The sequence below is a fragment of the Suricata suricatta genome, chromosome 10 (assembly GCF_006229205.1).
Source record: "Suricata suricatta isolate VVHF042 chromosome 10, meerkat_22Aug2017_6uvM2_HiC, whole genome shotgun sequence".
Classification (NCBI taxonomy): Eukaryota; Metazoa; Chordata; class Mammalia; order Carnivora; family Herpestidae; genus Suricata; species Suricata suricatta.
In genome coordinates this window covers 108,948,138-108,972,801 of record NC_043709.1, presented here as the reverse complement: position 1 = coordinate 108,972,801, position 24,664 = coordinate 108,948,138, and the positions used below count along the sequence as shown (strand labels likewise).

General features: G+C 36.3%; 1 protein-coding gene across 4 annotated transcripts in view; it reads left to right on the top strand.

Moving 5' to 3' along the window:
* The window catches only part of ARHGAP12 (Rho GTPase activating protein 12), a 132,326-nt gene that overhangs the window by 82,334 nt on the left and 25,328 nt on the right, over positions 1-24,664 (top strand). For 2 of the 4 annotated variants that reach the window (XM_029953782.1, XM_029953779.1), the window contains 4 exons: positions 11,741-11,866; positions 16,152-16,226; positions 16,554-16,568; positions 24,154-24,215. In XM_029953782.1, coding sequence (XP_029809642.1) covers positions 11,741-11,866; positions 16,152-16,226; positions 16,554-16,568; positions 24,154-24,215 — 278 coding nt within the window. The remainder of the gene's footprint in view (positions 1-11,740; positions 11,867-16,151; positions 16,227-16,553; positions 16,569-24,153; positions 24,216-24,664) is intronic. The other 2 variants (XM_029953780.1, XM_029953781.1) reach the window with 2 other exon arrangements.

Below are 24,664 nucleotides of genomic sequence, written 5' to 3'. Positions count from 1 at the left end.
ATAGACACATTGTAGTCAGATTTCTGTAATCTAAAGACTTCCCTCCCCATTCCTCCTAAAATAATCTTGAAAGCAACTCAGTGAAACAACACAGCACCGTTAGGATAATAGTGGTTTCTTTATTTACTGTTATTTATAGTTTATTGTCAAGTTGGTTTCCATATAACACCCAGTGCTCTTCTGCACAAGTGTCCCCCTCCATGACCATCACCCCTCTTCCCATTCCCCCCGCTTAAGCCCTCAGTTTGTTTTCCGTTTTTAAGAGTCTCTCATCATTTGCCTCCCTCCCTCTCCCTCTTTTATCCCCCTTCCCCTCCCTATGGTCCGCTGTTAGGTTTCTCCTGGGTGAAAGTATGACATCTGTCCTTCTCCGCCTGATTTTTTTCCCTTAGCATGATACCCTCAAGGTCTATCCACTTTCCTACAAATGGCCAGATTTCATTCTTTTTCTTTGCCATGTAGAACTCCATTGTATATATAAACCACATCTTCTTGATCCATTCATCAAGTGATGGACATTTAGGCTCTTTCCATGATTTGGCAATTGTTGAAAGTGCCTCTATGAACATTGGGATACATGTGCCCCTATGCATCAGCACTTCTGTATCCCTTGGGTAGATTCCCAGCAGTGCTACTGGGGGAGAGTTCTATTAATAGTTTTTTTGAGGAACCTCCACACTGTTTTCCAGAGCGGCTGCACCAGTTTATATTCCCACCAACAGTGTAGGAGAGTGCCCATTTCTCCACATCCTCGCCAGCATCTATAGTCTCTTGATTTGTTCATTTTAGCCACTCTGACTGGCATGAGGTGGTGTCTCAGTGTGGTTTTGATTTGTATTTCCCTGATGATGAGTGACGCTGAGCATCATGTCATGTGCCTGTTGGCCATCTGGATGTCCTCTTTGGAGAAGAGTCTATTCATGTCTTCTGTACATTTCTTCACTGGATTATTCGTTCTTTAGGTGTGGAGTTTCGTGAGTTTCTTATAGATGTTAGATACTAGCCCTTTATTGGATATGCCATTTGCCACTATCGTTTCCCATTCTGTCAGTTCCCTATTAGTTTTCATGATTGCTCCTTTGCAGTGCAGAAGCTTTTTATCTTGATGAGGTCCCAATAATTCATTTTTGCTCTTGATTCCCTTGCCTTTGGGGATGTTGAGTAGGCAATTGTTGCGGTTGAGGTCAAGGAGGCTCTTTCCTGCTTTCTCCTCTAGGGTTTTGATGGTTTCCTGTCTCACATTGAGGTCCTTCATCCATTTTGAGTTTATTTTTGTATTTGGTGTAAGAAAGTGGTCTAGTTTCATTCTTTTGCATGTTGCTGTTCAATTCTCCGGACCCCATCTTAAAGAGGTTAAAGAGGCTGTCTTTTTTCCATTGGATACTCTTTCCTGCTTTGTCAAAGTTTAATTGGCCATTCATTTGTGGGTCCAGTTCTGGGTTCTCTATTCTATTCCATTGGTCTATGTGTCTGTTTTTATGCCAATGCCATACTGTCTTGATGATGACAGCTTTGTAGTAGAGGCTAAAGTCTGGGATTGTGATGCCTCCAGTTTTGGTCTTTTTCTACAATATTTGGCTATTCAGGGTTTTTTGTGGTTACATACGAATTTCAGATTAGTTTGTTCTAGCTTTGAGAAGAAAGCTGGTCCAATTTTGATTGAGATTGCATTGAATGTGTAAATTGCTTTGGGTAATAATGACATTTTAACAGTGTTTATTCTTCCAATCCATGAGCATGGAATGTTTTTCCATTTCTTTGTGTCATCTTCAGTTTCCTTCATAACTTTTCTGTAGTTTTCAGCAAAGAGGTTTTTTACATCTTTGGTTTATTCCTAGGTATTTTACGTTTTTTCATGCAATTGTGAATGGGATCAGTTTCTTGATTTTTCTTTCTGTTGCTTCATTATTCGTGTATAAAAATGCAACTGATTTCTTTACGTTAATTTTGTATCCTGCGACTTTGCTGAATTCATGGATCAGTTCTAGAAGACTTCAGGTGGAGTTGATTGGCTTTTCCTTGTAGAGTATCATGCCATCTGCAAAAAGTGAATGTTTAACTTCATCTTTGCCTGTTCTGATGTCTTTTATTTTCTTTTGTTGTCTGATTGCTGATGCTAGGACTTCCAGCACTATGTTAAACAACAGTGGTGAGAGTGGACATCCCTGTTCCTGATATCAGGGGGAAGCTCTCAATTTTTCCCCCTTGAGGATGATATTAGCTGTGAGCTTTTCATAAATGGCTTTTATGATGTTTAAGTAAGTTCTTTCCATCCTGACTTTCTCAAGGGTTTTTATTAAGAAAGGATGCTATAAGGGTGCATCGGTGGCTCAGTCAGTTGAGTGTCTGCCTTTGGCTCAGGTCATGATCTCACAGTTTATGGGTTGGAACCCCGTGTTGGGCTCTGTGGTGACTGACAGCTGAGAGCCTGGAGCCTGTTTCTGATTCTGTGTGTCCCTCTCTCTCTCTCTGTGCCTCCCCTGTTGATGATCTGCCCCCCACTCTTCCAAAAATAAATAAATATTAAAAAAAATTTTTTAAAGAAAGGATTCTGTATTTTGTCAGATGCATTTTTTTCTGCATCTATCGACAGGATCATATAGTTTTTATCTTTTCGTTTGTTAAGATGTATCACATTAATGAATTTGTGAATATTGAACCAGCCCTGTAATCCAGGAATGAATCCCACTTCATGATAGATAATTCTTTTTATATGCTGTTGAAGTTGATTTGCTAGTATCTTGTTGAGTATTTTTGCATCTGTATTCATTAAGGGTATTGGCCAGTAGTTCTCTTTTTTTGGCTGGGTCTCTGTCTGGTTTGGGAATCAAAGTGGTTTTGGCTTCATAGAGTGAGTTGGGAAGTTTTCCTTCTATTTCTATTTTTTGGAATAGCTTGAGAAGGATGTGTAATAACTCTGTTTTAAATGTCTGGTAGAATTCCCATGGGAAGCCATATGGCCCTGGGCTCTTATTCATTGGGAAACTTTTGATAACTGGTTTGATTTCTTCACTGGTTATGGTTCTGTTCAGACTTTCTATCTCTTCCCCTTTGAATTTTGGTAGTGCATGTGTGTTTAGGAATTTGTCCATTTCTTCTAGATGGTCCAGTTTGTTGCCATATAATTTTTTCATAGTTATCTCTGATGATTACTTGTACTTCTGAGGGATTGGTTGTAATAATTCCATTTTCATTCATGATATTGTCTATTTGGGTGTTTGCTCTTTTTGTTCTGAGGAGCCTGGCAAGAGGTTTATTAATTTTGTTTATTTTTTCAAAAAACCAACTCTTGGTTTCATTGATCTGTTCAACTGTTTTTTTTTTAATTCTATATTGTTTATTTCTTCCCTGTAGTTTATTATTTCTTTTCTTCTGCTTGGTTTGGGGTGTTCTTGCTGCTCTTCTCCTAGTTTCTTTAGGTATGCTGTTAGATTTTGAATTTGCGCTTTTTCTAGTTTGTTGAAATAGGCATGATTGTGATATACTTTCCACATAGGACTGCCTTTGCTGCATCCCAGAGAGTTTGGATTGTTGTATTTTTGTTTTCATTTGTTCCCATATATTTTATAAATTTCTTGTCTAATTGCCTGGTTGGCCCAATCATTCTTTAGTAGGGTGGTTTTTAACCTACATGTTTTTGGAGGTTTTCCAGACTTTTTCCTGTGGTTGATTTCAAGTTTCATAGCATTGTGATATGAAAGTGTACATGGTATGATATCAATTCATTTATATTTATGGTAGATTGCTTTATGCTCCAGAATGTGATCTATCTTGGAGAATGTTCCATGCTAACTGGAGAAGGTGAATTCCCTAGCTTCAGGATGCAGAGTTCTAAATATATCAATTCCATCTGTTCCAGTGTGTCCTTTCTGGTTCATTGTTTCTCTAGTGATTTTCTGTCTGGTTGATCTATCCATTGCTGTAAGTGGAGTATTAAAATCCCCTGCACTTAGCACATTCTCATCCATAAGATTGTTTCTGTTTGTGATTGTTTTATGTATTTGGGTGTTCCCGAATTCAGTGCATAGATGTTTATAATTATTAGCTCTTCCTGATGGAGAGACCCTGTAATTATTATATAATGTCCTTCTTCATCTTTTGTTACTGCTTTTACTTTAAAGTTCAGTTTGTCTGATGTAAGTATGGCTACTCCGGCTTTCTTTTGACTACCAGTCGCATGATAGATATTTCTCCATCCCCTTCTAATCTGAAGATGTCTTCAGGTCTAAAGTGAGTCTCTTGTAGACGGCAAATAGATAATTTTGATTTGTTATCCATTCTGCTACCCTGTGTTGTTTGATTGGAGCATTCAGTCCATTTAGATTCACTGTTATTGAAAAATGTGGGTTTAGATTCATTGTGTTCTCTGTAGAGTTCATGTTTGTAGTGGTGTCTCTGGTACCTTGTATTTCTTGTAATATTTCCCTCATAGAGTCCCTCTTAGAATTTCTTGTAAAGCTGGTTTGGTCATGATGAATTCTCTCAATTTTTGTTTATTTGGGAAAACTTTTATCTCTCCTTCTATTTTGAATGACAAGCTTGCTCCATATGAAGGATTCTTGGCTGTGTATTTTTCCTGTTCATGACATTGAAGATTTCTTGCCATTCCTTTCTGGCCTGCCAAGTTTCAGTAGACAGGTCTGCAACCACTCTAATAGGTTTCCCTTTGTATGTTAGGGCCTTTTATCCCTAGCTGCTTTCAGAATTCTCTGTTTATCCTTATATTTTGCCAGTTTCACTATAGTATGTCATGCAGAAGGTCGATTCAAGTTACGTCTGAGGGAGTTCTCTGTGCCTCTTGGATATCAATGTCTATTTCCTTCTCCAAATTGGGGAAGTCCTCGGTTATACTTTGATCAAGCACTCTTTCAGGACCTTTTTGTCTTTCTTCTTCAGGAATTCCTATGATACGGATATTCTTCTGTTTGATTGTATCACTCAGGTCTCAAATTCTCCTTTCGTGCTCCTGTATCAATTTCTCTCTCTCTCTCTCGGCTTCCTCTTTTGCTATAACTGTGTCTTCTAATTCACCTGTTCTCTCTGCCTCTTCAGTTGATGCAGTGGCTGCTTCCATTTTATTATGCACCTCATTTATAGCCTTTTTTTTAACTCATCACAGCTATTCTGAAGGTCCCTAGTCTTTTTATCAATAGCTTCTCTTATGACTTTTTCAAGCCCAGTGATTAATTTTAGGACAGTTGTTCTAAATTCTTGTTGTTATGTTGCTTATGTCTGTTTTGAACAGTTCTGTGCCTGTGACTTCTTCCTGGAATTTCTTTAGAGGAGAGTTCTTTGTTTTGTCATCTTGGCTAGCTTTCTTTCTCTTATCAGTTTTAAAAGCTTGTTATGCAGTGTGCACCTGTTAGTATTGCTCTATTAAAGGAGGCTCATTGACTGTCCAGGGCCTGTCCTTTCAGGAAGTGTTCTTTTAATGATGTCTCTCTGTTTCTCTTGTTGTGCCTTTGATTATTTTATTTCCCTACTCAGTGCTATTTGGGACTCTCTACCATGTGTACTTTGGCTTGTTTCTTGAAGTAGCCCTGAAAAGGACAATAGACAGATAAACACACAGGGAACAAAAGTATGCAAATGCACTGGCAAATCAAATAAATAAGCAAATGAAAAGGGAAAAGAAAAAAGAGAGGAAAAGAAAAAAGAAGGGCAGGACAGGAACAACAAATGGCAAAGGACAGTCTGAGTGCATAAAAACCTGTGGAGGGGAGAGATAAGAATGAGATAAGGGAAAATATATTGGAATGGCAAGAATTGATCTAATCACTGTAATGCTTCAATGTTGGTCTTCCTGGACTCCAGGGGGGAAAAGGAGAAAAGAAGGAAAAAAGGAAAAGGAGGAAAGAAAAAAAGAATTCTCCAGTGTGGATGGGCATGGTTTGGTGTAGGTAGGTCAGGTCTTGGGAGCTGGTCTTCGAGGCCCTGCCTTGGTGGTTGTGGGGAGAAGAATGGCGGCACCCCAAGCCCTTCTTGAACCATGCTCTGCAAGCCACTCCTTTGAGTCTGATTGCCCAGTGCCGCAGGCGGGCCAAGTTGTTTTTCCCAAGCCCCTCCTTGTTTCCAAATCCTAGTCCTTGCACTCCAGTGCTGCCGCCCTGATGAGATGTGATGTACTCCCTCAGGCAGATGGCTTCCTAGCTGGGATTGAGTAGGGGGAGTCAAGGAACTATTTCTCCTGGTACAGCCTGTGATGGACCAGTGTGCCGCTGAGCCCAAGGGGAAAAAAAAAGCTCTCTAAAGGGGACATATTTCTCTTCTCGTGCCCAGCAGTCATATATGGGATGATAGTATTTCTCTCAGTCCCTGGCAGAGGTTTTCCTCTTCCCTAGAGACCACTCTATGATCGTTTTCGGTCTCTCTTTCTCTTCCCCTTGGCTCTCCATGGCTCTCCTCCGCTCTCTGCCACTCTGCACCACTGCGGGCCACGCGGCCCTTGGCGGCTCAGCACCTCTGCTCTGAGTGCTCTCTCCAGCTCTGCGTTGGGCAGGGGCTCCTTCCCCTCAGAGCCTCTGGTCAGGCTGGTTTTATTTCCCCAGTTTGCACTCACCAGGCATCTATGTGACTGTCATCTGTGCAGACTCTGTGTGTTTTCCTCCCACTCTTTCAGATCAGCATATTTTGGTTTCAGTCTGATAGTTGCGGGTGAGCAGAGATTACAGAGTTCCCTACTTCTCCACCATCTTGCTCCTGTCCCCTTACTGAGCTCTCTTATGCAAGACTGTTGGTGTTAAATCATGGGAGAAAAGGAACGCATACGACAGGCACAGGGAATGGAGTTTCTGCTGTTGGGACCACACAGAGGGATTGGGATATTTCTAGGCACTGCATTAGAATGGGATAATAGTGGTTTAAATGGCAGCGAATGTCTTATCAGAAGCCATGAAGCTAGAATCAAGTGGTATAACATTTTTCAAATGCTAAAAGAAAAAACCGCAAACCTATAATTGTACATCCAACAAAAAAAGCCATTCAGGAATGAAAGTGAAACATTTTCAAATGAAAGTAAACTAAGAATTTTATTACCAGGATCATGTTCTCAAAAAATTGCTATAGAAAGTCCTTTATGCAGAAGGGAAATGATAACTGAAGAAAACTTGGAACATTAAGAGTGAAGAAAGTACAACAGAAAGGGTGAATATCTGAGGAGTCTTGTCTTGAGTTTTAAAAATTATGTTTGACATTGAAAACAAATATTAAAACATTTCTGAAGAAGTAGTAACTAATTGGAGGTACTGTGAGATCATGACCTGAGCTGAAATCAAGAGTCAGTGCTTAACCAACTGAGCTACCCAGGCACCCCAGTAGAAATGATACTTAAAATAGCCATATACAGTATGATAAAAAGGGGAAAGCAAAGTGATATCACTGTTGGTAAGTTTTCTGCCTTTCACTTGAAATAGTAAAATGTTGATAGTAGTAGACTGTGATAAATTAAGCTTGTAAATTGTAATCCCTAGAGCAATCACTAAAAAACTAACCAAAGATAGATTCAAGAAACTATAGATGAATTAAAATATAACAGTAAAAATTTTTCAAGGAGTCCGTAGGAAAGTAAGAAAGAAGAAACGTGAATGATAAACAGGATAAAAAACAAATAAATGGTAGACTTAAATCTCATTGTTCGTGAGATCAAGCTCTGCATCAGGCTCTGAGATGACAGTGCAGGTCCTTCTTGGGATTCTCTCCCTGACTGTACCACACTCATGAGTGCACCCTCTTTCTTTAAAAATAAATAAATGAACTTAAAAAAAAAAACCCTACCATTTCTCTGGTAAAAAGTCAGGTTTGAAATGTGATAGAAATAAAGATCCTCTTTTTTTTTAATTTCTTTTTTGTTTTATTTTATTTATTTTGTTTATTTTTGAGAGAGAGTGTGCAAGCAGGCAAGGGGCAGAGAGAGATGGAAACATGGAATCTGAAGCAGGCTCCAGGCTCTGAGCTGTCAGCACAGAGCCTGATGTGGGGCTTGAACTCACAAATCATGAGATCATGACCTGAGCCGAAATCGGATGCTTAACCAACTGAGTCACCCAGGTGCCCCATGAAGATCCTATTTACATTAGCAGCAGTAGCAACAAGAAGAGTCATAACTACGAATATGCCTATTAAAGGTTTGTAAGATCTTAATGAAGAAAATTTCAGAGCAGAATGGAAGGACATAAAACCTGAATAACTGGTGCAATATGCCATTGTGGTCTTGGACTGGGAGGCTCAATGTTATTACAGTGTCCACATTAATCTGTAAATTCACTGTATTTCCATTTTCTCCCCTTCCACCATTTTTTGGAACTGATGCTAAATTTTATTAACAACAAAGGTCTTTGAAGAACCAAAGTATTTCTGAAAATGGAAAGTGGGGCATGTGAGGAATGAGGTTCATGCTATGGTGATTAAGACGAGGTAGTAAGAGCACACTTATAGAGGAATAGACCAGACTAGAAAGCTCAGATCTGGCATTACAAATCAATGGGTTAAGCATGGACTATGCAATAAATGTTGCTAAGATTATTGGTTACTCCCATGAAAAAAATGAAATGCAGATCTTGACTCATTTCACACTTAATGATTAATACCAGGTAGAAGAGAGATGTGAATTTAATCAGCAAAACTTAAAAAAGAGCACGAGTTGGGGAGGGGCAGTGAGAGAGGGAGACACAGAATCTGAAACATGCTGTAGGCTCTGAATTGTCAGCACAGAACCTGATGCGGGGCTCGAACCCATGTACCGTGAGATCATGACCTGAGACGAAGTCGGACGCTTAACCAACTGAGCCATCCTGGTGCCCCTCAGTAAAACTTTAAAGGCTATAGAAGGATTTATAAAAATTATCTTTGACTTCAGAGTAGGAAGGATTTCTTAAGACTACAATAACAAAAACCTATAAAAGGGAAGATTGGCAGGTGTGATAACATCAAATGAAACAAAACACTTTCTAATATAAAAAGTACCTTTTAGGGGAAAAGCTAAGTTATGGACTAGGAAAAGGTACATTCACCTCAGGTAGCTTACAAACAGAAGCCAAAATACATAAAGAACTTCCTGATCTTTCTGTACATAATAGTAGGAGAAAGCCCGGTTGAAATTGGGAAAAATACATGACTAAGCAATACACAGAAGAGGAAATACATGAGATAAATATATGAGGAGATATCCATGAAAAGATGTCCAAATTTACAGGTAATCAGAAAATATAAATTAAAATGATGAGCTGGCATTTCACCTTTCAGATTTTTTTTTAACGTGTATGTGTAATTAACATTTATGTTACATACACAAATGCATATAAATTCAGTGGTACCAAGTAGGGCAGTGCAAAGCATTATGTTCTGCTGGTAGAAGTATAAATAAATTAGTACTACTAGACCTGTCCATTTATAGTAAAATGGTTAAATTATGGTGTTTACAACGTAATATTATATAAAAGTGAAAATAATGAGTCAGAGCTGCATACTCACCAGCATGGATATGTTTTTTAAAATAACATCTTGAATGCAAAAAGCGAGTTGAAGAATAATGCGTGTGATATGATTCCATTTATATAAATTTTAAAACTCCACAAGTAAATGTATTTATAGATACATCACTATATATCAAAGTGTGATGAGAATGATGACCACTGAATTATATGGTGCTGCTGGGGAAAGAGGGAGAGGAATGGAATTTGGAAGATGTATTCGGAGGATCTCTATTTTCCTTTTTTTTTTTTAAGGGTGCCTTAAAGCAAATATCTTCTGTTAGATATGCTAAAACTTGATGGTGGGTTTTCACTATAGTCTTTATTCTTTTGTATATGTTTGAAATAATTTAAATAAAAGTTCACTTAAGATTTTTAAAAAGGTTTTTTTTAATGGGATTAGAAAAGTTATAAACTTAGCCATCTTGTTAACATGCATGTGTTTTAACTGGCTCTTGTTATGTTTCCTTTCTCTAATTATGGAATGCCTTGTTTTTGTCTTCTGTCTGTGCAGTATTTTCTGTTTGACATTTTATTTATGCTTTGTTTTAATGAACTTACTGTGCCCTAGTAAAGCCACCAGCACCTTTACAGTTGTGCTTATTGCCCAGTTTAGTTTTACATTATTTTTGATACTACATAGAAAAGATTTTTCAGCAATTATAGTAATTATAAAGCTCATAAGTTAAAGTAGGTATCTGTAATGGCTTCTACACAGCTCTACATTTTAGTACTTACTAACAATGTATTAAAGGGAAAGTATATTTTTGTTTAGATCTGTTTTCACTTAGAGATTTCTGGCAAAGAATTTTTTGGAAGTAGCCTTTCAGTTTCATCTTTGTTCATTCTAGAAATGATCCCTCTGTGAACTTCTGTGACAGATTTTGAGATTGCTAGTTGTTAGGCAAGAGGGATTTAAAAACAAATGCCATATGTGACTGTGCCTGGCTTTGGCAAATTTTAATGTGAAGAATGAAGTAACAGATTTGGCAGACAGTTTGGGGGGGTCTGTTTATTTGGGGGTAAAGAAATGGCATATTACAGAGAAACATATTGGAAGATTTCTTAATATTAAAAAATTCCTATAATATAATTTTAGTGGAATTGTAATGAATCATTAAAATTTTAAGATTTGGTGGGCTCTTTAGGGGTGGCAGAAGTAGATATTAGGTGTCCTTTGCTTTCAGGGGAAGAATGTAGCCTCTAATTTTTCTGTCATTTAATTTTATTCTTATAATTTATTAAAATTGGCTATATAAAATAGCATAACTCCTAAACCTCACATTTCTGAAATGTTTATGCTTGCTGATCTCCTTAACATTTCAAACACATGATTTATACCTTATTATATTCTTAATTTTATATGTAATTTGGGGAGTAGTTATCTACTTTTGGTACACAACTGGTATATTCAGGATTGGTCTTTCCAACTAGTACCATCTCTATTTCCTGGTCTGGTTATGTTTTACTATTTCAGAGAAACAGATAATAGAGTGTTTGGCCTATAAATGAAAGCAAAAATTAAAACAAAAAACCCTTTAAATGTGAGGATACTGTTTTATATGTAATCATTATGTTAAACACCTAAATCAAAAATTGAACTCATGTGGATTTTTTAATTAGAAGGAATCTTAAAATAAATCTGTTCAATGACCTCATTCTACAAATTATGGTAACTATATTTTTTGAGACCCTACTATTAGACAATATTTAGCATCTTTTATACTGCTTAACATTTTTTCTTTTAAGTTTATTTTGAGAGAGAGAGAGAGAGAGAAAGAGAGAGAGAGAGTAAGTAAGTATGCGGGGGAGGGGTAGAAGGTAGGGAGAGGGAGAATCCCAAGCAGGCTCCATACTATACTGTCAGCCCATAATCCCACACGGACTCCATCTCACAAACTGAGATCATGACCTGAGCTGAAATCAAGAGTCGGACACTCAACCCACTGTGCCACCCAGGTGCCCCCACACTGCTTAATTTTTATAACACCTGTGTGAACAAGATGATATTTCTGTTATCCGTGTTTTATAGTTGATGAAACAGAGACCCAGGAGACTGAATATTTTGCCAAACTAATGTTAACTGTCCAACACCAAAACCTCTGATCATCTCAGTTTTGCCACAGTTTGGTCAAAGATGAAGAAACCAAGACCAGAGAAATTCCTGTGATGAACTTTTGCCTAACGTTATGTGTCATTTGGAGCCTTCATGTTTAGATTCTACTTCTGTGTCTATTATTTATGAGGTATAATTTGTTTTGTTTTGTTTTTAGTATAATGCTTCATCTCAGCAGCAAAGAGAAATAATTAAAAGTAGGAGCCTGGACAGGCGGCTGCAAGAACCAATTGTATTAACAAAGTGGAGACATAGCACCATTGTGTTGGACACCAATGACAAGGTAGGGCTTTTTGAGAAAATCTGTTGAGAATATTGGCAGGTTCTCTATTCTTTATACTTTTATTTTTTTCCTTAGATGGATCTCCTACTTTGGTGACTACTGTTTTATTTTATATAGATAGCATCAGCTTATCCTGGAATGGGTTTTTGTTTTGAAGTTTATTGATTTTTGCACTGACTTATATGTGGCTTATAATGTATACATATGAACTTAGTAGGTGCTAGATACTTTTGATAACCCTTTTTTAAAGTCATATATCTATTACTGTTTGTCTTCAGTCTTCATGAGGTTTTAGAGTAAAAACGTTTAATTTTCTTTATACCCTGGGAAGATCAGAATCCCACTCCTCTGTTTCCCTAATTGTTCGCTGAATGAAGAACTTCTTTTATCAGTATGAGAAGTAATATTCTCTGTTTCAAATAAGGGATAAATTGGTGCAGACATCAGATTGGAAAAGCTATAATGTTTTTAACTTTGAGTTTTCTCTTTATGTTGTGTCTTCATTTTGGGGATGGAATAGAAGTCATGTGAATTTGTAGAACATCAGCCATACTAATGTAAAAATGCAAGGTGGTAGTAACACTCTAAAACTTTTGTTTTGGGGTGCCTGGGTGGCTCAGTCGGTTAAGCATCCGGCTTCGGCTCAGGTCATGATCTCACGGTTCATGGGTTCGAGCCCCACATCAGGCTCTCTGCTGACAGCAAGCTCAGAGCCTGGAGCCTGCTTCGGATTCTGTATCTCCCTCTGTCTCTGACCCTCCCCTGCTTGTGCTATCTCTCTCTGGCTCTCAAACATAAATAAAAAAAATAAGAAATAAAACTTTTGTTTTAAAAAGGTATCTGTCACTGGGGGCTTTTTTTTTTAACCATAATCAAACTTCTCTTTAGCATAATTAACAGGTTTTCTGCATTTTCAGGTGTGTTAGTAAAAACAGAATGAACTCTCCTAAGGCATATTTCTCTATGTTTCGGTACTTTCAGATGTAAATTCCTTTATAAATTATATCAGTCAGTCAAAACAAGCATATGTGTATATATATATATATATATATATATATATATAAAATATATATAATGACTTTAATGTTGTCTTTTGTGAAATTAAATGGAAGACTCTTGGTGCAGCTTAGAAACAGTCTACATACTTTGTGTTTGTAAGATAAATAGAACAACAATGAAAGTAGTAGACTAGTTTGTAATTTATATTTTGTAAGGATATTATGTGGTTTGAAAGTAGAGGGCATATCAAAGGAATAAAATTCTGGAATCTGTGCTGTTGAAGAATGCTTCAGTATTTTAGCATTGAGATTAGAGTGAATAGGTGAGATTCCTAGAGATTTTTAATAGAAAAATTTATTTAACTCCAAAAACCAGGTTATAATTCAATGTAGACAGAAAGCTTATAAATGTTGTCATATATAATGCTCTAATGCAAAAGCCATTGGTTTTTGGTTTAAAAAAATTTTTTTTTAATGTTTATTTTTGAGGGCACGAGAGACAGAGCATGAGTGCGGGAAGATCAGAGAGAGAGGGAGACACAGAATCCAAAGCAGGCTCCAGGCTCTGAGCTGTCAGCACAGAGCCCAGTGCAGGGCTTAAACTCAGACTCGTGAGATTATGACCTTAGCCAAATTCGACCACTTAACTGACTGAGCCACCCAGGTGCCCCAAAAGCCACTTTTGAAAAAACTCCACTGCATTTTTCTTTCTAGAACAAAAGGGATGATTATTTTGCAGATGGAGACCTAAAATTTTGACTCTTTTAAAATATTTTTTGACATTTATTTTTAGTCTGTTAGAATAGCTTGCCTGAAGTTCTTATGACATTCTCTTTTTTTTTAATGTTTGTTTATTTTTGAGAGAAGTCGGCAGAGTGAGAGGGGGACAGAGAATCTGAAGTGGGCTCTGTGCTGAGTGAACTCACAAACCATGAAAACATGACCTGAGCCTAAGTCAGACACTTTTTAAAATTGTTTTAATGTGTTTTTTGATTTTTTGATTTTTTATTTTTGAGAGAGAGGGACACTGTGAGCAGGGGAGGGTCAGAGAGAGGAGACATAGAATCTAGAGACCGGTTCCAGGCTCTGAGCTGTCAGCACAGAGCCTGATGCAGGACTCGAACCCATGAATTTCTAGATCATGACCTGAGCCGGAGCCAGACGCTCAACTGACTGAGCCACCCAGATAGATGCCCCAGACATTTCTTTATGTGATTGTTTCAGAGTTGTGATGGCATGGTTTTTCTCAAGACCAGAGATTTGCTTGTATTTTGGTAGAAATGCCTTTTTTTTAAATTAATCCACACCATAAACTTTATAAATGGATTCATAGATAATAACTTCACCAAGTAAGCTTTTCTATTTATTATCACCACCTAGTATATACATTTTTGAGATTAGAGGTTATGAAAGAGGAACTATGCCAGAACAAACTAGTTGACTAATGTATGATGAGGGTTAAAGGATGTGTCACTTGAAATGTTATATACAGTGGAGCGGCTGGGTGGCTCAGTCAGTTAAGCGTCCAACTCTTCATTTTGGCTCAGGTCATGATCTCATGGTTCATGGGATCAAGCCCCACTTTGTGGTCTGTGCTGGCAGCTTGGAGCCTACTTAGGATTCTCTCTCTCTCTGCCTCTTCCACCTCCACTTATTCTCTCTCTCAAAATGAATGAAAAGAGAAAAGAAGAGAAATTTGTTATAATATAAGTCCTAATTTGGATGTGAGATGACTTTGGAGAAGGTAGATGTGTGTATATCAGTGTGTTTATGTATATGTGTGGGTGCAGTGTTCTCCCTATGTATGTGTTTTACTAAAATCTCATTGTAGACATTTAGATATATATGCACATACATTTATAAATATACATATACATAAATAAGTATAAAATTTTTGATATAGTATTCTAATTGTTGTACATACATTATCACTCCATTTGCTGTGGGTTTTATTTCTGTAGGACTGAAAATGCCATTAGAAATAAATTGTGATTACCATTCACCTGTTTTAATATTAGACACACAAGAAATTGAAAAGTGAAACATCTGAAGTGGTCAGAAAAAAAATACTTAAGTGAGGCTATACTAGATATGTGTAATTTCTTTTTGTAAAGATTCATTTGATACGATTTTAATGTTTTCTTCATTGGTAGTATAGGCCTTGAATGTTTGATTTATAAGAATTTCCCTTCAGGGATTTTCCCTGTAAACTTTCACTAGTATCTGGTTTCTCTGTTTATAAATTTTATATAGTATAATCCTGAATACTTTTTCTCAAGTGAATGGATATGGAGTTGACGGATTTTGTATCATGCTTTAATACAAATTCCCAGGTTTGTTAATAGTACCTTATTTCATAAGCATGGTAGACTGATAGAGATATGATGAATAAGCAAAGATGTTACTTAGTTTTATAAGACAATAATAAGTGTTGACATAAGATTTTTCTAATTCTCATTTCCTCAGATTATTCAGAACATTTAGGGGAATGGAAAAAATTTAAATGGAGCTTGGCTGTGGGTACCAAAAAAATGTTTTTTCGGTCTTGTCCTCTATGAAGAGTCTTATAAACATCTGTGGTAGAAATCACATAACGTGTCTTAATATAGACAAATGAGAATTGCTTTTAAAATACACATTATTTTAAATAATAACTTGCTCCTGTTAAATATTCTTATAGGCTTAGACAAAACATTTTTTTCTGGTGAGTTATTAATCTTTCAAGTTTTTTTGTATTTTAAAAAATCTTGTTTGTTTCTAATAATTGGAAAGTTAGCTGTAAACTACTTTAAATATTAATAGCAATTTAATTTCTTACATAACCATTAACCAAAATAGAATTTTCATTCTGGCAGTTGCCATATCATTCCTGTGACTGTTGCCCTCCTAATCTTGGGTATTCATACCTACCGTACCAAGAGCCAGTTAGTATGGTGACTAATACATTTTTATCCATAAATGTTTAGATTTTACCTATTTTAAATGTGGTCCGTTCAAGCTGATACAGCATCATGGTATTAAGGCACCATGCATCATTTCTTTTGAGTAATTCTGTATGTAGTATTTAAATTTAACTATAGTTAGAATAAAATATACTATATTTCATTAACTTCAAGACATCTATAGTTTACAAGTCAGTACCATATTAGTTTCAGAGCTGAATATATAGAAAGAAAATAACTAGGAAAAAATTTTTCGAGCCTCCCTTAAGCTCTCCCACTGTGAATGGAGGGAGAAATATAATGCTATAAAATAGAGTAACATTTTTCATTACTTATTTCTTGTAGGAATCTCCAACTGCCTCAAAACCCTGCTTTCCTGAAAATGAAACTTCTCCCTCTTCACCAAAGCACCAAGATACAGTTAGTATGATAGCGTATAGTATAATATAGTCCAGTTATTTCAATCAGCTTCAATAAATTAATTTTCTCTGAGTGTAATGTTTAAATATTTTTGGGCTTCTATTACCTTTCTTTGGTTTTTCAGATAATCATAATTAAAATAGGTTTAAATTAAGAATTTAATCAGATTTTATAGACTTAAAAGCCCCCTTTTTATGCAAAATATGGTATCTCCATGATTAAATAAGTTATGTACCATATTAGTAAGTGACAAATTTATATTTGTTTTTTTAAAATAAATATCCTTGGAGAATACTGTCCAATTATACTTTACTCTTTTTTCCTCAGGACAGCAGTCCAAAGGTAAGCAGTGTTTCCTTTCTTCCTAATGAGCATAGACACCACCTTTGTTTTGTGCTGTACAATTCAATATCAGGTTTACGCCAGAAGAATATTAGAGATCTGTAACTCAACTTTAAGTTTGCTCTAAATCGAAACCTCCTGGTGACCTTTTTTCAGAGACCTGGGTTAACGTAGATGAAAGCCTGCTTAATCTGCGTGTTCAGTCCCTCCTGGTCTTTCCTATTTTGGACTGGTCCTGCTCTTCCCCTTCAGTGACTTTCCTTTTCTTTTAGAATGAAGATCAGCATTTTTAATGAGACTACAAGACTGAGCATGCTCCAGCCTCACCTCACACTTCCTGTGTCCTCTTTTCTTCTTGCTTGTTTTCCCTCAGCTGCACTGTACTTCTTTCCCCAGAAGAGCCTGAAGCTCAGGGTCCTGGCACATGTCATTCCTCTGTCCACTGAACCGTTTCTCTCCCACCTCTTTGCCTGTTAACTTCTGTTCCTTCATTAGAGTTCAGTTCTGATTTTGCGTCCTCAGAGAATTTCATTAGAATCTTCTAGGTTTGGTCATATTTCTCTATAATACTCTTTGTAGCATATATTTATATGTTATTTGATTATAAAAAATAGAATAACACTTTTCATTTTTTCTTTCTTGTAGAAACCTCAAACCCTCTGTGTTTGTCTTCCCCACTAAAGAAAAGCTTTATTAGAGCAGGAATAGAGTAACCCAAGTACTTCCTGTGTACCATATAGTAGCTTTTCAGTAAATATTTATTGAATGGATAAATGAAACGTTAAACCTTTTTAAAAGACAAACTTTTCTTATTACTTCCTTATTTTATGAAACTATAATAGACTTATATACAGGATACTTCTGACTTTTTAGAGCCAAACGCTTCCACAGATGTCATTTTATTTTGGTACTCTTTCTCCATTTCCTAACTGATCTTTTATGGTTCATATCACATGTTGTACACATTTCCTTCTGACATTCATTATCGGAGTCAAGACTGACTCTTTAAAAAAATTTTTTTTAATGTCTTTATTTTTTGAGAAAGAAAGAGAGGGAGCGTGCGCACATGAGCCAGGGAGGGGCACAGAGAGGGAGAAACAGAATCTAAAACAGGCTCCAGGCTCTGAGCTGTCAGCACAGAGCCTGACGCAGGGCTCGAACCCACGGACTGTGAGATCATGGCCTGAGCCGAAGTCAGATGTGTAACTGACTGAGCCAAGACTGACTCTTTAAGAGGCCTTGCCAGACTAACCTTACCATAATAATGATCTCTCCTTATTTATTTATTAATATTTTTTAAAAATGTTTTTGTGTGTGTGTGTGTGAGAGAGAGAGAGAGAGAGAGAGAGAGAGAGAGAACAAAATCTGAAGCAGGCTCCAGGCTCTGAGCTGTCAGCATAGAGTCCGACCTGGAGCTCAAACTCATGAACTGTGAAATCATGACCTGAGCCGAAGTCAGATGCTCAGCTGACTGAGCCACCTAGGCGCCCCACGATCTCTTCTTTTTTCCTGAATTTCCAAGTCTCTTATTGCATCGAATAGTGTAAATATTACCTCATGTACCCCTCGTCTCCCTACTAAGGTTTTAAACTTTCAAGGGATACATGGTAACTAGGTTTTTTAGTTTCTATTTATCTTTTGCATTATTTAACATAGTACTGGGTACATTAACATTAAAGGTAAAAGTAAGTGTGACGTTAGTGGTGGTGTCAAGAATTAGTATATGAATTTAAGATGTTGTTACTTTAATACTCTGATGAAGAGTATTAGACATGTCTAGATGCACTGATAAAGTGTATTTAGAAAAAACAGAAACCCTTTCTAACTTATTTTAAATATAGGTCAGAATACATAATTGTTAAGGAGACCTTTTAATAAATTATTTACATTTTGGTAAAAGCCAGTCTCTAGGTTAGACTAGAAACACAAATTTGCAAATGTTCCACATAGAGTTAAAAGGATAATTTGCAAATTACTTGCCAAACCATTTACCCCTTTTCTCTAGTTTGACAACTAGACCATCCTGGACTCACGGTACCCCCTGATGGTCATCACAGAGAACTGTCTCACCAGTATTTTCCTCTTTCATTCTTTTATCTTCAAGTGAAAAGTCGAATAGTTTTGTTAATTCTCTGTGACTCCATTCTTTTGTCACATAATCCTACAACTCTTCTTTCCTGTCTGCAGTACACCTGTTCCATGCCATTTTGCTCCTTCCCATTGAGGCTTTTGCCCTCCTTGATTTTTCTCTTTCTTGGCCCTCCACTCTCTTCTCTCCTCAACTTGCGCTCTTTCCACTGAGTCTTGCCTGCCTTTCCCACTCTTAATGGGTTAATACAGGAAATACCTTTTCCCTCTTTGTAAGTTAAAATCTGGCTAGTATAATACCTTAGCAGTAAGAAAAAGAAAGCTGCAAACTTAGGAATGAAAATAATAGTGTAATCAGTGTTAGCTTCCTGATGTCATCTTAAAATCTCTGCAAATTGCCCATCTATCTCTTCAGACCCTGTTTTGTTTTTATAAAAAACTTTACTGAAATATAATTCATATACTGTACAATTTACTCACCTAGGTGTACAGTTAAATGGTTTGTAGTATATTCAAATTTGTGTAGCCATCATCACATTCAATTTTAGAATATTTTCATCACCTCAGGAAGAAATCACATACTATTTGGTATCACCCCTCTACCTCCACATCTCACCGAGGCCTGAACAACTAGGAATATACTTTCTGTCTCCCTAGATTTGCCTATCCTGGACATTTCAGAAGAATGGAGTCATATGTGGTTATTTCTGACCGGCTTTGTTCACTTAGCATGATTTTTTCATTTAATCTCTTCTAATCAAATGAGATTTAAAATTCCATCCTTCAGTATAAATTTTAAACATCCCTCAGTAAAAATTTTCATTTTTTTCTTGTTTCATTTCCATTTTTCATGGCCCCTTCAAATCCCTTTTTGGCTTTTTAAAAAGACAGATACTATATTTCTGTGCAATATAAGTACAGTATGGATTAAATAGATGTGGGCTGATCTAAGAACCCAATCTCTTTCCTTGTGTGTCCTTGACAGATGTGAATTTTATTTTTTTTAAGTTTTTGTTTAAATTTGAGTTAGTTAGTGTACAGTATAGTATTAGTTTCTGGTGTACAATATAGTGACTTAACAGTTCTGTGCATCGCCCGGTGCTCATCCCAAGCGCCCCCATCCTCACTCCACCTCCTCTCTGGGAACCATCAGTTTGTTTTCTGTAATTAAGAATCTGTTCCTTAGTTTGCCTCTCTTTCTGACTTTGTCTTTTTCTCTCTTCCCTTTGTTTTTTTTAAATTCCACATGAGTGAAATCATGTTATCTTTGACTGACTTATTTTGCTAAATGTCATACTCTCTAACTCAGTCCATGTCATTATAAATGGCGAGATTTTTATTTTTATGGCTGAGTAATATTCTAGACAAATGTGCATTCTGAATACTGAATAAAATTTTAGAATAAGTAATTTGGAAACTTAAGTTTTTGATCCTATATTTCCAGTTATGGTATTAAAATGCGTTGGAGAAAAGTATTTCAAGACTTTCTTTAGTTGAAGTATTAGTGGACATATTTGCTATTTTTTTGTTGAATACTGTTCTAAAGCCTTTTAAAAACATGATTTAAACATCAAGTTTAAAAAAAATGTTTGCTTGTTTATTTTGAGAGAGAAGGGGAGGGGAAGAGACAGAAGAGAGAAAGAATCCCAAACAGGCTCCACACTCAGCACGGAGCCTGACATAGGGCTTGAACTCCCGAATCGTGAAATCATGACCTGAGCTGAAATCAAGAGTCAGACACTTAACCAACAGAGCCACCCAGGTGCCCCTAAACATGGAATTTTTTAAAAACACTGGTTCTTTAAAAAAACTTTTTTTATTGAGGTGAAATTCATATAACAGAAAATTAGCCATCAACTATTTTAAAGTACAATATACAATTAAATGGCATACGGTATATTTATAGTATGTGCAATGATCACTTCTGCCTGGTTTCAGGACATTTTCATTACTTCAGAGGGTAACCCACACGTTAAGCATTCACCCCACATTTCCCCATAGCTTTTTCCTCTTCCCTGGCAACCACTAGTTTGTCTTCCCTTTGTGCCAGTTTACCTGTTCTGGAAGTTTCATCACCCTGGTTTTTCAGCCACTATATCACTATGCAAAGTTACGTTACTCTGTATAAAAAAGACTTATTATTACACGAATAACTGAAGGTAAGAATTTTGATGAGTTATATTGAGTTTGGTATATAATAATTGTTAGATTGGAAAATGTCTGTTTTACTAAATGAATGCAACATTGATTAGAAATTCTGTATTCTGCTGGGGCACCTGGGTGGCTCAGTCAGTTAAGTGTCCGATTTCAGCTCAGGTCATGATCTCATGGTCCATGAGTTAGAGCCCTGCGTGGGGCTCTGCGCTGACAGCTTAGAGCCTGGAGCCTGCTTCAGGATCTGTGTCTCTTATTCTCTCCTCCTCCATTTGCACTGTCTCTCTCTCATTCTCTCTCAAAAATCAATATTAAAAAATTTTTTTTCAAAAAGAAGAAAATTCTGTATCCTGCAAAGTGATTATGAACATGTACAAATTTTCCCAGATTACTCAGCAGAAACTGATATTTTATTGTTCACTTGCCTTATAGGATAGGGTAACGGAAGTATAGTCTTTCTGATTAAAATGTAACTATAAGTTGCTAGTTCTTTATTAAAATATCTCTGCTTATTTTCAGTATGAAGTTTCCTTTGAAGTATCAACTATATTTAGACTCAGAAATATTTGTGTGTGGATATGGACATTTTTTGTAAGACTTAACAATATTTTTATGGAATCATTTTAGTAAATGACACAAAAACATTGGTTGCTTTTGAATCCTGTTAAATAGGGAAAGTACAACAAATAGTATGATAAAAATCTGTGCAAATTTGCCCTAAATCTCTCAACCTAAATAGCTAAACCTATATTACTCATCTGCCTATCCTGCCTGCACTTTTATGTTAAATTCAGAAACTTCAGTGTTAAAAGTTAAAGCTTTATTTTCTCTACCACTGTCCTTTTATATTTCTTACTTGTGATAGCACTGCTAATTTGTTGATTAGTTACCTCAACCAGATACATATCACACACCAACCACATGCTAGGCACTGGTCATACATGTCAGATACCAACTACGTGCTGTAGGCACTGATCATACATTGATGAACACAACAGATGTGGTCCCAATGTACAGCCTAATGACAGAAACAGTGAATAAATGACAGATATGTAATTGTACTTTGAATGAAGTGCAATGAAGGAACAGACTGGTGGCAATGGTAAATAATGGGGGGGGGGGGGGGGGAGCTCTTAATGAAGAGTGGTCTGGGAAAGCTTTTCTGCAAAAGTCTCATTGAAACTGAGAGACCACCATCTACCCAGTTGTTCAAGCCTGAGAGTTTTCCTCAGATCTTCCCTCCTACCCTCCTATCCAGTCCCTGTCAATTCTGTCTTCTGAGTCTCTCCTGAATTTGGCCTGTCATCACTCATTCACTGCCCTAGGTCAGGCCTTCACCATTTTTTGTGGTAATTACTAGAATGTATTCTGGTTCGTTCCCACCTTCGCCATCCTTTCTTAGTACACTCTTTCCGCTGCCTCATTTCTTTGCTACTTCACCTCACCCGACTTTGAGGGAACTTAGAGGCTCTCAAATATGATATGCTCTCTTTAGTTTCTGTACCTTTGTACTTTCTCTTGTTTTTATTTCTTACTGTTAATCATGTAGCTAACCCCTTTTCCTTAGCTCGAGTCTCCCAGATTAGGTTAGATACACCTTTTTCATAACACTTACCACATTGTGTGCTAAGTATTTTTGTATTTATACATTTTGAATGTGGCAAATTTTGTTCTTATTTTATGTTCAAGTTTGGTTAGAGCATTTGTACTTGGGTCTTGATTCCTGTGTTTCCTGAGCATTCTGGACCCTTGAACAATGTATATACTATCCATACACAATTTTGTACCACTTTCAGTGCTTACATTGACGCAGGTAAGAATCCCTGATTTAGAATGTCTTTCTCATCCTTAGGCTTCTGCATTCTGACGCTGTTTCTATCTCTTTCATTTTCTTCCAGTTTTGAATACACCTGTGTTCCTCTAATGCCTCAGCTCTTTTGTCCTGCACAGTTCCAGCGTTGGCATTCTTATGGCTTGACTCCCTCTCCTCTGCTCTTCCAATTTCTGTATCCCCCAGCTCACATAAGCAGTGCCCACCTGGCAGACGTTGTTACTTAGTTTCTGTATCATTGAAAGGTTCCCCCCCGCCTTCTGATAGTAAATTGGGAATGTTCTTACTTAAATGTGCATACTTAAAATTGTGTAATTGATGTTTTTGTTAAGAGGCAACAGAGAGCTCTTAGAATCAGGCTTGCTTGTCTAAGGAGATCTAGCCTGTACTTCCTGAAAAAATTACAGTAAAACTTCACATGGTGTCTCCCAAGTTTTTTGTATACCACAAATGATGAACATTAACACTTTATCAGCTTTGTCTATAGATTAGAATTTTTAGCAGACTAAGCAAAACTTTCAAACATTATTTTTTAGGCATTATTAAAAAAGTAGTTCACATTATGTTTATCTCCCATACTAGAAAGATTTGTCTTTTTCTAATGGAAGTACATTGAGAAAATACCTGAGGGATAAATTAAGTAGAAATAAATTCTGAATTGGGAATACTTTGTCTTTGTGTGTGTTTCAGTTGAAGTAAAATTACTCTGTCATATATATACAGTGCTTACTAATATGGATGATTGCTGTAGACACCAACTCATTTTGATTAAATTCTGTTGAATATTGGAAGCTAAAGCAGTGAGAAAGCTAAAGCAATGAGAATTTTAAGATCACATTTAACTTCAGCAAAATGGCTTTTTGCCTTAATGGGTTTTGATGATAAAGCTATGTCACTATTTGACATCAGCTACTGTTTCTGGTTTGTCCAGAGCCCAATTCACCATCTGATAGTATGTTTAATGAAGCACATACTGAATTTTTTTAATGCCACATTAAGGCTAGTTCCATGCATAGAAACATTTACTTTTGAGTAATTTATACAGTTACTGCATTTGTTTTATTTATTTTTATATTCTGACAAAGCAGGTTAGTCTCTTAAATAATTTCCTGACTGTATTGCTGTAAAATAATAGCAAAGTAAGTAATTCCTTTTTGTGGTATTTATCATTATAGCATTGTATTACTTTCTTTGAATAGGAAGTCATAAATCATTTTCCCAGGGCTGACTAGTGGTGTTCATGTGGAAACCTAATTTGATAGCAAAGTACTTTATGGCTGCTATGACTTGAGAAGAAGAAAGGTTTAATTGTAAAATTACTGAAAATAACTTTACAGAACTATTAGAAAATTGTATTCCTAACGTACTTTAGAACTAAGCATATTACATACTAACTAATCCTTTTTTAAGCTGATTTTTAGAGTACCAGATCATTTTGACTTAATCATATATAAGAATATGGATCTATTATCTAGATGAGTGATGTATAAATGATATTACTCTGTTCCATAGGGTCAAGAAAAATATGGATTATTAAATGTAACAAAAATTACTGAAAATGGGAAAAAAGTTCGGTAAGTACAAAAATCATTAATATTCTGACATGTTTTATTTGAAATAATTAAAATTTATTAATATAGTTATGTTATGGTGGAAACGATTAAAAGATTCATAGGAATTTTAAATAATGTAATTTCTAATATAATGTATGGAGGATTGTCATGAAATGTATGAAAATCTTTTGTCTTGACATTTTTGAAGATAATACCAGATTCAGAGGTGATAAAGCAGAGGATTCTGAGCAAGCATTAGCTTTATTTAAAATTTTTTTTAATAAATAATAAATGCACATGGTAAAAAAAAAAGAAAGATACACATAATATTTAGCCAAAAGTCAGTCATCCAGCTATGAGTTCCCTTCCCCAGAGGCAACTAGTTAATTCTAATGAGAAGTAGTAGTGTTTTCCTCCAGAGATAGAAGATATGTGCATCTGTATATGCATAGATTAATTTTTTAAACAGT